General features: G+C 40.4%; 1 protein-coding gene across 1 annotated transcript; it reads left to right on the top strand.

The window, feature by feature from the left end:
- The first annotated feature begins 15,378 nt into the window (after nucleotides 1–15,378).
- On the top strand, nucleotides 15,379–16,619 carry LOC147858141 (uncharacterized). Its single transcript, XM_087327584.1, has 2 exons — nucleotides 15,379–15,852; nucleotides 16,511–16,619. The coding sequence occupies exons 1-2, from the start codon at nucleotides 15,379–15,381 to the stop codon at nucleotides 16,529–16,531; spliced, it is 495 nt and encodes a 164-aa protein (XP_087183710.1). The 3' UTR covers nucleotides 16,532–16,619.

Below are 16,619 nucleotides of genomic sequence, written 5' to 3'. Positions count from 1 at the left end.
TATGCTTGTCAGTGTTGAAATTAAGTAGGAATATTTTTGGAATGACGGATCTAACTAAAGCACTTTTATACATGCAAGCGAATGGTCGTGACTCATGTTCAATAATTATTTCGGAAACCTTAATTCTATGCTTGTCACTGTCAAAATCAAGTAGGAGTATTTTTGGAATGACGGACCTAACTAAAGCACTTTCATACGTGCAAGCGATTCTAGAAAGTCTTATGAGTGCCCCTCGTAGACATATGCACAATATCTATGATCATGTCTTTAATTTATGCATGCCCCTATTCCCTTCCAAGTTAAGAAAACCTACTTTTAAATTTAAGTATATTGGTAGGAAGACACAACACAAATCGTTTATCTCATCTCTATGTTGAACTTCGAAAAGGATTTTCACTAAAAAGACTTGCAAGTTACAAGGGCTCCATGAACAAATTTATTATAGTTTTGTGTTGGTAGGTGTGATAACACAAGTCTTGGTAAGTGTTCTTGAAAGACAATGCTGTAATAAAATATTGTATGCCCTACACTAGACGAGACTTGCAATATAAATACACAATCGTTTCAATGTTTCCATATGTGATTGTTCAAGAAAATCGTTTTTGGGAAAAAAAAATCAAGAAAGTCATAAGTTTACATTGGAAAAATATACTATACATATGTATATAGATCACTTCACACTATTTTCGTTTTCAGACAACCTCATGTGCAATTTGATAGGAACTCACACCTTATCAAATTGAAAATCCTTTCAAAGGTATTTTAGTCCGTGCAAAAACACACTCTATGCATAACTTTCAAATTCTTTTCGAACTTGAAAAGGATGGATTCAAATATTCGATGAATTCATTCTTCATTCTTGGACATTGATCCCATTCAATAGTGTGCACGAAGACCCATGAATTACGAGTACTACTCGTAGAAAGTGTGTCGTGACACATAGAGTTGTATGGTGTCCATGATGGATTAGTTAAGTACAAATCCTAAACATAATGAGATGATCGATATGTTTCCTCCAATATGTTTTTATCGGGATGCATTAGTTTAAGCTTCCATGTGCACGCATGTCTATTGCTTGTTTATCGGTTAGTACACCTCCCAAAAGAAGCCTATTGCAATGTTTATATTATCTTCACACTCTTTTGAAAACATACACTCAATCTTTCACTTTAAATATTGGCTAAATTATTTGAATGCCTCACTTTACTTCGCTATTCATCAAAATAACCCACTTTTGATTTCTAAAGATGATGAAGATCTTGTGATGGCACTTGAGAGGCACACATAACAATCGGCAACAGTTCGAGGGTGTCAAAACCGAACTGTTTAAAATTTTCGAAACTTAAACCAAACCATGAATCCATTAATCCGAACCGTTCAAACCACGGTTCTGTGGTTTGGTTTCAGTTTTCAACTTACATCAAAATTTTTAAAATTTTAAATTTTCATTATTTTAAATTTTAACTTTTCAAAATTTTAAAGATTTTCCTAAAATGTGAGAATAAGGCTTGAAAATGAAACGATTATTTAAAAAAATTTCAAAATAAACCATTAAACCATTAAAACCGATCGAACCGTTTAAACCATTAAGCCCTAGTTTCACGGTTCAGCTGAACCGTTACCGATTGTTAGATTTCACCCCCCAATTGTCTATCTAAGAACAAACTCTAGATTTTGTGTATTTGTGTATTTAAGAATCAATCCAACATGCTCTGTGGGACCGCCCAAAAACCCATCGAATATAGCAGCTTCCCCAAGCAATAGAGCATTTACGATTTTAGATCTCATTGTCCATTTGCCCCTTATTCTATGGAGTATGTTAGCTTGATCTTGTAGTCGTAGTGACATAAACCACCTCCAACATTCTATACTCTTTATTGAACCTTCTCCAATGCTTCCCCATGCCAACCCCTTACATTCTCATCATTAATGACAACAAAAGCAAAAATAGGAAATAAACCTCTTGTAGCATCAATACTGATAACATAGAGTAAATGCCCATGATACTTATCTATTAGAAAAGTGGCCATCTAGTCCCACAAGGTGTATGGGAAAAAGCTTGTATTCCCTTCCTTTTGGTTGTTTTGGAAACAAGGCTACTTTAACCATTTCTCAAAGTTTAGCATATAGTTTGACATAAAAAAATGGAGTTTTTAAATCTTTAAAAACACATTTCATAAAATAGGGTATTAACCCAATTAATAAATTCATAGCACGTGTCACCATGAACCAAAATGTGAATGATCATGAATTCTAAAACACTACTTGTAGACATCGTGACATAACAATAAGTCTTATTAATGGTTTTCAAGTTGCGCTATTGCAATATAACTTGAAAGCAAAAACAAAATAGGAACAAGTGTTTTGGGTTTTCATGATGTCCTATGGAGAAACCTTGGTCTAAAATTTAAATTATGTTGACAATCAAACTCAATATGTGTTCATATGAACACACTTGTGGTGAGTGCACCCACATGTGTTAAAGTCCACTTCCTTCTATTCATATGAACTATTCTATGTGATAAGGAATAACTACTATTGTCTTATTGTCATAAGTAGTTAGAGACATACATAAGACTATAGAATGCAATCCCTTGCAATATGACAGATAGTGAGATGGTAGTGAGGTGGCCACTTGCCTTTCTTATGTTACTTAGATCAATAGGCATTCAATGATTCCATTATCAATTTTGTCTTTCGTACATGATTCCCCCCCTTTGTTAATATACATATTTTGTCTTTGGTACATCTCTCTCTCTCTCTCTCTTTCGTAAATAATGGCTTTCATTACGAAAGAAAAAACACCACCATGACTAACTTACAACAAACTATAAAATCCCTTTTATCTAGGGATCTAAAGAAAACTACGACACCAAACTCAATGCCACCCTACACACCAATTCAAATGGCGAATATGATGATATGTGACCTTGCAGAGTTCTCTCTCTTCGTGGTTGAGATTTTGTGACTTCTCTAGCACTGTCAATTGCCACAAAAGAAGTCCTTTTAACTTTAGAACATATTTTCTCACCCCAACTTGCGAATAAAAAATGAAGACATTCTGCATATTCCAATTGAACCATAACCCCCAATAACTCAAGAACTCAAAAATAATTTGAAAATGAGGCATCGGTTCATTGTTCTCCATATGTGCAAAAACCCAACTGAAGGAAGATAGACTTACTCCTGTTAGAGACATCCACACTAAACTAATACACCTCCAAACCATCCTTGCCATCGGGCATGAAATAAATCGATGCCTACTATGTTCCAATTCCACCGAACAAAAGAAACACAATCCTTTAGTAATGCTTATTCTTTTTAATGCATCCCCTAATGGTAAAGCTCCAACCATAACTCTCCAAATAAATACCTTGGCTCGTAGCATCAATCGAGAACACCAACCTGCCTTGATCACATGAAACCACCAAGTAATGGGCTTATGAAAACCCCATATCTTTATAACCCTTTCTTCCAACCACTTATGTTTGTCAATCAACTTGTGATAAGCAACATTCGTTGAGATCATAGTCAATCTCTTATTTCCAACAAACCTCCAATCAAGCTCTTGAGATCACCCATCTAAATCAGGAATTGGCTCATGCGAAGATAGTATTTGTTGCAACTTATCCCAAATAAAGTTATAACCTTTTGGAATACGAAATGTTGATCTTATTGTTCGAAAAGCCATTAATCTTCTTTGTGAAACCAATATAGCATCCTTAACTCTTACTAAACCCAATCTAGTCATTCGATTAAATTGAAGGTTAAGAATTTGTTTACCTTCCCACCTCAACAACCTTGATGTTGCCAAAACCTCCATTTGTAATGAATTGGCACATCGCCTTTCTTGTGGGGAATGCCATTCCACAAAATCCAACATACTTTGCCAAGATGTCAACAAATGATTAACTATCATAGACCCTGTACATTTGACATCCCTGTCAGAATTAATTACATTCCACCAATTCGCTTCAACCTTCATGTTTCCAAGCTTTATTCCGTTCTTCTCTATAAAGTATGCCACCATTTCTGTCCAAGGTTGTACACCTTCAAACATGAATCGAATGAAAGTAAATCGACGAGCCACCATATGCTCATATAGATTCAATATTGATGCCCCACCAAGACGCTTCGGAGTACAAACATGATCCCATGCCAACCATGACAAGGCACTTTTCCCTTCTCTTTTCCATAACAATATTCGCATCGAGAGTGACAACATTTCAAGAGCTTTCTTTGACCATGGGAGCAAAGGAAGATAATAAGATACCATAGAGACCATAATCGATTGGACCACCTTAAGTCGTACATGAAAAGGCCAAAATTGAGACCTCCAATACATAAACTTATCCTCCAACCTTTTGGATACCCACTCAATAAGTTTCACATGAGAAACTTCCACCCCAATTGGATATCCAAGATGATGACAAATCATACCACGATGTACTATCCTTCCTGACCACCCCAACCCTAACACATCTTGTTCTATACATGAAATGAGGACAGATTTATGTATATTAATTCTCAACCCTGAAGCATTTGAAAACAATTCCCACACATCTCTTGTCTTACTAATATTTTCCTGATTAGGTGCTAAAAACATAATATGGTCATCTGTGAGAGCTTGAATAATACATGGCTTCCCTGATGGCAACCTTAGTCCAAGCAATTCTTCCCCCATAGCCATATTGTGTAACTTAACAAGAATAGGATGTGTCACAATAGTGAATAGTAAAGGACCTACCGGGCATCCTTGTCTAACTAACCTCCGAATAGAAATCGGTTGGGTTACTCCTCCGTTAAACATCACATGTGAAACCGAACCCTCCCCTAATGTGTATATCAACTTAGACATACGATCACCAAAACCCATATGAGACATCAATTGATTTATAAATGACCAATCCACATTATCATAGACTTTCTCGATATCCAATTGTAGCAACACTAATTCTTGTTTAGACTCCTTTGCATAGTCAATTGCCATTTGAACATTTAAAATATTATGTAAAATGTCTCTTTTTGCTAAAAACCCATATTGAGCCTTATGAATAATAGAAGGTAAAACCTTATGCAACCTATTGGCCATCACTTTTGCAAAAATCTTGTACATTCCCCCCATCAAGGAAATTCTCTCTCTCTCTCTCTCTCTCCGGTGCGAACACTACAATGGTACCATAATGGACTATGGTGACCAATAAGCAAGACAAACACTCCACGGATGAAAGAATTTCAACTTGCTCCAATATATATATATATATATCACTTCTGTTTTGTAAAGACTAAACTACCATACAAATGGAGCACCAAATTTTATGACTTGCCAAGATCACACAACAAAGTATGTAGCCAATGGGTGATTACAAATGAGGAATATGGTGGCCAACCAAGTTACACAATCATAATTCCTCTTCATCCCACATAACTAACTTCTAACAACAAATAAAATTGCCAAAGCAACAATCCTTTCAACTTTCAAGTGTACTTATAGAATCCAAATTGTCTTGCAAACACACACTCATTCCTCATACACAAACCCTTAAAACATCAAATAATCAAGTACAAATTGAAAGTGAGATATTAATACGCTTACACTCACTTGCGAAATGACCCATTGGAAAGGTTTTTTTAGAAAACGTTGAAAGAAAACCACACCACATTTATAAACTTCAAAATATAAAAATCAGTGCCAACTATGTTCTACCACAATTCCACAAAAGAAAACATATTCAATCAAAGAATCTCCAAGAATTAAACCACAAACGATATTTGCCATGTTAATACCTTTGATTAATGGAAGTTGGGATTGCCAGCCTCTTTTGAGCGTGACTTGTCGCCATATACCAAGGCTATGAAAATCCAATACTTTTGACATCCTTAGCCTTTATATTAACTATCCTCTTAGCTTCATCATGAAATGAAGATCCTAGCAAGCTTGGAATCGGAAAGCTCATCCTTCATCTTGATTTCGATCTCTTGATAAACCAGTTGCACCCTGTGTTCGGTTTGAACACAAACGAACCATGAAACCACAGCTTAATCGTTTAAAGGTTTGGTTTGGCTTAGTTCAAGTTCAAGTTTTTTTAAACAATTTGGTTTCGGTTCAGTTTAAAAGGTTTGATCGTTTAGGGTTGTCACTTGATTATTTTCTAAAGTTTTTTTTTAAATAACCTTTTCATTTTTAAACCTAATTTTGACATTTTAGAAAAAAATATTTAAAATTTAAAACTTTGAAACATAGTATGAACCATACGTACCATACGCGTAAGAAAAACAAGAAAAAACACCCTCAAAGAATGATAAATACCATACTTTTGGATTAACTATTTATTATTAGGTAAATAAAAAATAGAAAAAAACATTAAAAAAATGGGGGGAAAAAAAACACAAGAATGTTTGAATAACATTCACATTCGTTTTCCAACGTAGGAAAGCGAATGTTATGCTAGACGAACACGAATTTTACGTACTATGCTTTGAAATTTGGCCTAACTTGAAAACCCAAACTAAACTGTGAAACCGCAAGTAACGGTTTAATGGTTTGAAAATCTCTAAAACAGTTGTTTGGATTTTTTGTCTCCGTTCGGTTTTAATGGTTTCGTCATTCGGTATAAGTTTTAATTTTTTTGAATGGTTTGAGTTTGCCACTTGTGAACTAAACTGAACCGAACCATTGCTAAGGTATAGGCATCTAAGTTGATACATCCAATAATCCTTGGTGACATTGTATGTGTAATTTCGTAATTGGTTTGATAATAAGGATCAACATCATGGTTTAGAGTTCTATCAATGGGTGTCAAACCAAGGGTGTATGAAGGCATAGAAGTCAAAACCTTTGATGCAATAGTTTTTATCGTAGGGTGAAAATTGGCGCAATTTATTATTTTATAATTACATGTTAGCCTAAATAGAAAATAAAATTCTGTATATGAAAGATGTACATGTTTTGATTTAAAATTCATTGTTAGAGAGCCAATGTGTGTGTGTGTGTGTGTGGTCATGTGTTTGTGCAAAAAGATAAAAGAGGAATGAGTGAATGCATGTGTGCTTATTATTATTATTTCCCTGAAAATATAAACAATTGTTACAAGAATGTTTACCTACCATCAAGCTTCCCTCGATATGTTGCACCCTTCCATGGGTCCCCATCCGTAAAGGATAGATAGCATCAACACTCCACCACTCATTAACCTAGTTATGTAATTCGTGGTGGGAACAACCATACTGGTGGTGTTAGGCACCAGATGGCTCTTGCATTTTGTAGTGTGAGAAAAGGGCCCTTGTTCCAATAGGCGATAAATTCGAGGCGTTGCAACACCGCAACATGTGTCTCACCTTTAATTTCATCATACCGCCCTTTCAAGGTATTCACCATATGCATCCAGACGTTCCATACACTTTCCACAGGATGAACAATAGTATTATCAAACACCTTAGAACATCCAGCAAATCAAATAAACCACATTGTGGTGGTGCATAACAACTCCCATACCTCTTACATTACCTTTAACATATAAGGAATTTCCATATGACTTCGTCGCACCACGCTTATCCTTCCGCTTTGAATTCTAATAACCGTATCATTTGGACATGCCTCATATGGCCACATCATTTGTGCTATCATAGCCCAGACTACTATACCCCACGAAAAACCGCCATCCCTACACATAAAGGTTAGAATGCGGAACACTCTTCTCCAAACTTGTTGTGTAGCCTGACATTCCCACAAGCAATGTTTCAATGTCTCCGTCTGGCAACTACAATAGATGCATGCAGTCGGTCCACTTAATTGTTGCAACCATTGGCTGACCGGTAATGCTCTATGTATTACTAGCCATTGGAAGACATTTATTTTCATACCTTGTTTCCTTGCCAATAATGTCCTCCAAAACTTTGCCAATAAATTCGGATGTGACCCCTTGATGGGTCTAAAATTGACTAGTAAATGGTGTAGTCCAGTGTTGAGCTGCCAAAATGTGTCGTCCAATCTTAACTGAGCATTGAAAAAGTCGCAACCCTTTATGTACATGCTCCCATTTTCTTTGCAGACTATATTTCTTGTTTGGTATAAAGATCCATCTTATACTATCAGTCCATAATCCACCCATAGGTGGATCACAACAATATAATCTTTGCATAAGCAATTGCTTCCAAGGGGCATGTCCTAGTAAAAGGCCACGAACTATTAGCTTTGCTAACAAGGCCATGCATTGATCTAGGGGATCAATAATCCCCAGACCACCATGTTGCTTCGGGTTTATCAACGTACACCATACCACCTTCGCTCTTACATGACTTCTATCCTCCCTCGCCCATATGAAATTCCGAACCAACCTTCGAATTTGTCCAATGCGTGATTTTGAAAAGATCCAAGAGGAAGCTATATACCACACTATAGATAGTAGCACATAGATAACTTAGCATAGCTCCACAATAATAACTTTTTCCTCAAAGTTAACAATAACGGTGCACCATGTAATTCTGGGGCCAAATCAATCCCTACCTACACTCCAAGATATGTAACAACGACTCTTACATATAATACTTGATTTCCAGTAATGTGTTATTGCCATACACACCCCTCTTTGTGTACCACGAGTGGCAATAGCTAGGGACCAAAACATCTCCCAACTACGAGGTAGTATAGTGCCATAGTTCCTTATTCGTTGCTCATTCACATGATGTTCTTGAAACATCATAATATCCAATGGCCCATTCGTAAGACACTTTTGTAATTCTTGTCTTAACCTGCCTCTATATCTTTGGTACAAGGGGCCTCCCAAGCCCTAAACATTCCAAGTGAGGATCCTCATTAACCACTAGTAGAGGCAGAACCAGACCCGATCCTACGAGTCTTAGAGGATGGCTCCATGGAGCTTATAGTATATCTGTATATCCTCCTTCAACATCCCACAAATTCTTATAGTGACCGCATTCACTAGTGGGTGTTGTTTGTTCTTGCATATCAACTTCTATGTCCAATGTATTGTACACATTAGGAGTGGGGCATGTCTCTTGAGTAGGCACTGTACATGATCTGCCCATGATTAGCCTTGACAGTCGTCCATTGATCTGCTCTTGTTTCCCCTTGTGCCCTTACACCCATACAATCTGAGGCTAATTTCTCCTAGCAATTATCTACCTAATGTGCATCTTGTTTACAATGCTTGCAACGACGTCCCCCCCCCCCCCCCCCCCCCCCCCCAATTTATCATTTCTCTTTCGACAATTCTTAACTAAGTGTCCCATTTGTTGACGATAAAAACATTGTTCAGGGGGTCCAGCAAACTCCACCTTCTGTTCGATAAGATCTCCTTCTGCATTTGATAGCATTATCTTTGTAGGTAAGGTTTCAAGTGATCCTGGGCCGACAGGAATCCTAACATTTTAGTTATTCTTGTGGCCATACTTTCTTGGACCTTCACCATTGTTCCGATTCTCGAAGCTATCGCTCCAAGCATCGGCAAATACTCCTTAAACGTAATCCCGAGAAGACAAATCGTTAGCGGGAATATCCGATCTCCTTTTCGTATTGCCTCCACATGATTAAAACCTTGTTTCCAAGGCATCACAAATGCATGAGCACCTCTTACATCAAGTTGACTATGCTCCAACATCATATGAGCCCACTGATTCGATGGTATCGAATTCCACATTCATCTTCCAATAATTTGGACATCCTTTATCGTATCAATTAATCCTTGCATAGAGGCTTGTAAAGGATCTCTACACTCACCTCTATTCTGCCGAGCTCCCACCACTCTATAGATCTCGGAGAATTGGGTTAGACGATGAACCCCCAACCTAAATTCAGCCTCCTCTTCGGGCGAGAATGCGATTGGCAGAGGCTGCTCCTCGGAATCTGCTAGCGGGGATGGTTCATTAGAGTTCCATCCCTCGTTGTGTCATTGAGTAGGTTCTCTGATGAGCTCTCTCTCTGTCAGGATATGGCAAGACTCGAACCCATGACCTTATGCTACATGGGTCGAGCTCTTACCATTAGACTATGAATTGTAATACGTAGGATATTATTTTCATTTATGCTTTATCATAGAAAATTGATGTATATTCCAGATCTCTCTGGAACATTCTAGAAGCTTCAGGATTATTCTTGAGAAGACTATAAAAGAGGGCACTAGGCATTATGTTGAACCAAATTGGTTCAACGCCAATCTTAAGCCTCTTAGCCACTTGTACTTATCTTTTCATATAATATATTAGTTGTTGTCATCACCTTTCTCTCTCTCTCATTCTCGCTGTCATGAACACATGACGTCACCCGGACTTGAACCTCGAACCTTGTAATCCATTCTTGAAAACCTCAACCATTAAGATAGCTTATTGTTATATGAAATAATAAAAGCTACTTCTTGTATTACATTGATTATTGTAAAACCTCTAGATTATTCTAGAATGTCCTAAGCTATTCTATAGGAACCTATAAATAAGGGCATACATGTATTCTCAAATCAATTCGAATCAACACCAATCTTTAGCTCTCATTACATATCTTGTATCCATTCTCTTTCTTTCTCTATCTTATACATCCATTCTTCTCCTAGTATTTCGTTCCTTTCTTCTTGTGCTCAGTAATATCCTTCTTCCATCACTCTATCTTTTATCCTTGGTTCTAACACTCGCTATCTCTCTCTCTCTCTCTCCTCTTCTCACTTCCTCTTTCGGGAATCTTACGCAGTCCCGTCCTCTTAGTACTAATAGTACTGCTCTCCTTTAGTACTAATTCCATCTCTGCTTTAGTACTATTCCTGACTGTTTGAACCAATTTGTTCCTCCAACCTACTTGTCGTTCTCCCTCATCCTCCTAACCTTTTCCCTATATTATGGCTACTGTTAGCGCCCAAGAATATCAATCTGTTTTCTCCGAGCTACAGTGCCTAAAAGAAAAGTTTGTTGCCCTGGAACAAGAAAACCAACGGTTGATAGGGGATCTGCAACAAATCGCTTTAGAAAAACAACAAACGCAACAACAACATGGGGAGTTAGCGTTACGAGTACAACAACTCGAAGCAGCGTTGCAACAACAAGGATCAAGTCCCCAAGGATTTCATAAAGAGCCCAAGATTGGACTTCCTATGAAATTTGATGGAACGCGATCGCAATTCCGGAGATTCCTTAATCAGGTACGCTTAGTCATCCAGATGCATCCTTCCCGATATCCCATTGATGCATCTCGAGTTGGCCTAATACGCACGTTACTTAGCGGCTCAGCCTTTGCATGGTTCGCTCTGCTTCTAGAAAAACAATCGCCCTTGCTTAATAACTTTGAAGATTTTATTGGTGAGTTTAAAGCCTGCTTTGGAGATACCGACAGCATCAGGACGGCGATCAACAAGATCCGAAGATTGCGTCAAGGGGATCGTCCAGCCTCTGCCTACACGGCGGATTTCCGTCTACTCGCCTTAGATATCCCCTGGGATGATCAGGCCCTCATGGAGCAGTTTCGCTATGGCTTGCACAACGATGTCAAAGACTTTCTTTTAACCTTCCCCGAAGAACCAAAGTCTCTTACGGAGGCAATCAGCCGAGCGGTCTGATGCGACAACCGCCTTTTCGAACGACGTTCGGAACGTCAGTTACAAATACCACGCTCTCGGCTGAAACCCACATACACCTCAGTCACGGCTAAACCGTTTGCACGCGATGTACCTCAAGCCAATATTCCGACACTGATGGAGATCGACACCATGCGTCGACACGGCCCGTTATCGGAAGAAGAAAAGCAACGACGACGTGCCAATCGATTATGTCTTTATTGTGGTGGACCAGGGCATATCGCCATCAATTGTCCCCATAGGCCAAGAAAATCGTCGCTTGTACTAAACCTGAGTCAATTCTTCCCTTCGGACTGTCTGATAGTATTAATAGTACTAATAGAGTGTCAGATAGTATTCATAATACTAATAGCCCAAGTATCTCAAACAAATTTGAAATACTTCGTCAATTAGATGAAGAGTTAAACGATTGAGTCCAGCCAAAATAGGAGCCGTTCGGTTGGACAACAACCCTAGATCTGTACAGCCCATTAGTGGTTCCATTCCTTCCAAGCAAGTTAGCAATGTGTTCCTAGCCTAAGTCATTGTTAGTACTAAAAGTACTCCCCTAGTACCCGTCCTAGCACTTTTAGATTCCGGAGCTAATTCCTGTTTCATGGATCGAAATTTTGCCCAAGCTTCGGAGATATCCTTAAGAAAACTTCCTTGTCCCGCATCTGTAATAGTCATTGATGGTCGTCCCATTGCTTCCAGGAATATTGTAGAAGAATCAGAACCCATTCAAGTTGTCCTAGGTAGTTTTGTGTGTGTAGTATCATTTAATATAATTAGTAGTCCAGAGCATCCCATTGTCCTAGGATTACCTTGGTTTGAATTACATAATCCAGCCACAGATTGGAGAACAAGAGAAGTCCGATATCGACCACCCCGAGAATCTACGCACCGAGTTTCGACCATTTCACTCCATCAATTACGCGAAGAAGGACACAAGGAGGCAATGTTCCTATTTGCAATATCAGTACATCCTTCCAGCACTACTAAGAAGGACTCCTCAATACAACTTCCGACAAAATATCATCCTTATGCTGATGTATTTGACAAGGTAAAAGCTGGTACCCTTCCTCATCACCGTCCCTATGATTGTCCCATCGATTTACAACCAAGAACCGAGCCACCATGGGGACCAATTTACAACTTGTCACCCACCGAGTTAGAAGTCCTTCGAGCCTACATAGAGGAGAACTTGGCAAGCGGGTTCATCCGTCATTCGAAATCTCCGGCCGGTGCACCCATCTTCTTTGTCAAGAAGAAAGATGGCTCACTTCGTCCCGTCGTTGATTACCACGGATTGAATAAGGTCACCATCCGGAATAGGTATGCACTTCCTCTTATATCAAGTCTTTTAGAGTGAGTTAATGGTGCTAAGTTTTTTACCAAAATCGATCTACAAGGAGCATATAACCTCGTGCGGATCCGACCAGGAGATGAATGGAAGACCGCCTTTCACACGCGGTATGGGCATTTCGAGTATACAGTTATGCAGTTCGGCCTAACCAATGCACCCGCAGTCTTCCAACACATGGCAAATGATATATTCAGAGACCTCTTGGATATCTGTTTGATCATCTATCTGGATGATCTATTGATTTATTCGAAGACCCAGGAAGAGCATGATTCTCATGTACTATTAGTACTAAAGCGACTCCGCGAGAATGGTCTTTATGCCAAGCTAAAAAAAATGTAGCTTTGACTGCAAGCAAGTGGAATTTCTAGGCAACGTCATCTCCTCAAAGGGCATCACCATGGATCCAGCTAAAGTCCAAACTGTACTAGAGTGGCAAATTCCATGGTTGGTACGAGATGTACAATGTTTTCTAGGTTTTGCTAACTTCTACCGTAAGTTTATACAGGATTACTCAAAGATTATTTTACCTCTCACACAACTTACGAAGAAGGGCCAAGCATTTCTTTGGTCCATTGAAGCAGATATGGCTTTTCGGCATCTTAAGAAAGCCTTTACATCAACATTGATTCTAGCTCATGCGGATACAAGAAAACCATTCATCATGGAGGCCGACGCATCAGATTTCGCCCTCGGTAGCATCCTTTCTCAACAAGGAGATAAAGAAGAGTTGCATCCTGTGGCTTTCCATTCGCGTAAATTCGATGTCGCGGAAATCAACTCCGAAATACATGACAAGGAGTTATTAGCCATCGTGGATTCATTTGTGCAATGGTGGCAATTCTTAGAGGGCTCTCCACATCAGGTCATTGTCTTTAGTGATCATAAAATCTTGCTTATTTCCAGAACGCTCGCATACTAAATCGACGGCAAGCTCGGTGGGCGCAATTCCTCACGTGTTTCGACTTCAAAATCACATATCGACCGGGGAAGCAGCAAGGAAAAGCATATGCACTATCACAGCGTTCATATCTTGCACCTCGTCCTGGTGATCCAACATTTGATAATCAAAAGCAAGTAATCTTGGGACCAACACGATTGCACACGACGCGGATTTTTCACACCCCGATGGATTCACGGATTACCGATGACATACGTGTTGACTTGAAGACGGATAGTTTTGCTCAAGACATCCTAGCACACATTGATACTTCTCGGGCATCCTATTCTCAGTCTCAATAACCAGGTATTGACTACCGACAATTCGAATATCATGATGGTTTGTTATTCTTTAAAAAGTGCGTATATGTCCCCGATTGCTCCTGTCGCCTTCAAATCGTCTAGCATTGTCACAACACCCATACGGCGGGACATTTCGGTAGTACTAAGACGTTGGAGCTAGTGCAACGATCTTTTTGGTGGCCCCGCATGCGTCGTTTTGTCGACAACTACGTTCGGACTTGTGATGCTTGCTGCCGAGCAAAGATGCCACAACACCATCCATATGGCTTGTTGGAACCCTTACCGATTCCAAGTAAGCCATGACAGTCTATTTGTCTTGATTTTATCACAGATCTGTCGGTCTCGAAGGGGTTCGATGTTATCTTAACCTTCGTCGATCGATATACGAAGATGGCACATTTTGTGCCGTGTACTAAGGCCATCACTAGCGAGGAAACCGCCGCCCTTGTCATGCGTGAGGTATTTCGGCATCATGGCCCCCTAGATAGTATCATCAGTGACCGAGGACCACAATTTGTCTCCAAATTTTGGCAGCATCTCTTCAAGATGCTCAAGGTCTCTTGCAACTTCTCCTTCGGCTACCATCCTCAGACCGATGGGCAGGCGGAACGAACAAACCAAACGTTGGAGCAATATCTCCGGTGTTTCCTCAGTTATCAACAGGATGATTGGGCCGAGATTCTCCACTTTGCGGAGTTTGCGTATAATAATGTTGTTCACTCCTCGACTCGAGTCTCCCCATTCTACGCTTATACCGGTTCTCATCCTCGTTGGTCGGTGATCGACACCCCGGAGCTACATACCAATCCTCGTGTCGGGGATCATTTGGAGAGACTACACACAAGAATGTTTGAATAACATTCGCATTCGGTTTTCTAACGTAGGAAAACGAATGTTATGCTAGACAAACACGGATTTCTTACGTACTATGTATCTATCCACATACACATTGTGGTACACCATGAACATACATACACACATACTTTAGAGTTATATAGGCAATTAACAAACAAACAAACAAACAAACAATGTGTGTTAATGGAATATGAGTTACTGAGAGACTAAAAGGAAGGAGCGCGTCGATCCAGCCAGCCCCAACTCAGATAGTCTGTAGCCACCCCCCCCCCCATACACACACAGAGAAAACAGAAAAGCAAGGCACACACAGATCAGACGCCTGCGTGTGCGCGCGCTGAAACAGAGAAGAGGAAGGCGGCGATGGAGAACAGGAACAGGAACAGGAAGAAGGTTAGGGTTGGAGGCGGGCCGGCGATGTCGTCGACCCTGTCCAGGCGCCTGCTGGCGGAGGTGGAGGAAGGCGACGATCGGTTCGCGTCGCAGAGCTTGACGGCTTCCGTGGACGGCCTGGCGTTGGCGGCGGAGCGTTCGTTCGCGGCGGCGGAGGCGGCGGAGGCGGCGGAGATGGCGGCGGCGAGGGCGGCGCAGAGGGCTGTGGAGGCGTACTGCGCGGCGTCGGCCCGCGTTGGGGAGACGGAGTTCCAGAAGCTTGTCAACATATCGCGGTCGGCGCGCGCCATGACGGACACCGTGGCGCGCTCCGCGGCCGCGGCCTCGGAGGACTACGTGCGCCGCAAGCCCCGGCCGTCGGCCGACCCCCACGTCGCCCTCCGCGCCACGCAGTCCGCACTCTACACCCATCACAACTCCGCCGCCGTCGCCACCTACATCAAGGTCACCCCTCCCTCTCTCTCATAATATGTATTATTTTCCATACATTGGCTACACTTCTCCACGTTATTATTATCCGAATCATTCTTGTCTTTGCCTCATGGCCCGATTTTGATCTTCGACTTCGAGACACGTATTGCAATCCTTTTTTTTGTCTTTGTCTCATGGCCCAATTTCGGTCTTAGTAGACAGTGTTTTGCTTGTAATCATTTTGCCCGCATGGCCCAATGTTGGTCCTAGAAGACGGGGTTTGTAATCATTTGCCTCATGGCCCAATGTTGGTCTTAGAAGTAGTTAATCTCTCTTTCACTCACTCACTCACACACTCTTCTCTCACTCTCTCTCTCTCTCTCATGCCCCCATGCTCATGGGACACCCACAACCCTTCGTCCTTCTTGACTTGTGGCCGGAAGAGACCTTATGTGAAACCAAGTTCTTCTGCACTCCTTGTACAACCATCCATGGACCATTGGGCTTTGCCATGTGCCATGATGTTAAATATTATTGTCTTAATTGGGTGTTGGTTATCGTACCAACATTAACGATGAATGTCACATTCGGCCAACTTTGGTCTCCCAATCTTGGAAAACTCCATGTCATACCCCCTCATCATTTCTTTAGTTGCTTTTCTAACTAAAATCTTCCCCTTTCCTTTTTGTAGAGTCGCACCTTCAAGCAATGAAGCCACACTCAATGCATACTAGTGAGTATGTTCTATCAATTTCATAAATAATACTACCTCAACACTTCTATAAAGATTAGGATCTAGG

The sequence above is a fragment of the Azolla caroliniana genome, unplaced genomic scaffold (assembly GCF_043228905.1).
Source record: "Azolla caroliniana isolate FFs.n. ecotype wild unplaced genomic scaffold, voAzoCaro1.0.p SCAF_11, whole genome shotgun sequence".
Classification (NCBI taxonomy): Eukaryota; Viridiplantae; Streptophyta; class Polypodiopsida; order Salviniales; family Salviniaceae; genus Azolla; species Azolla caroliniana.
The sequence above is the reverse complement of the archived record's forward strand: the minus strand, read 5'-3'. Positions and strand labels throughout refer to the sequence as shown.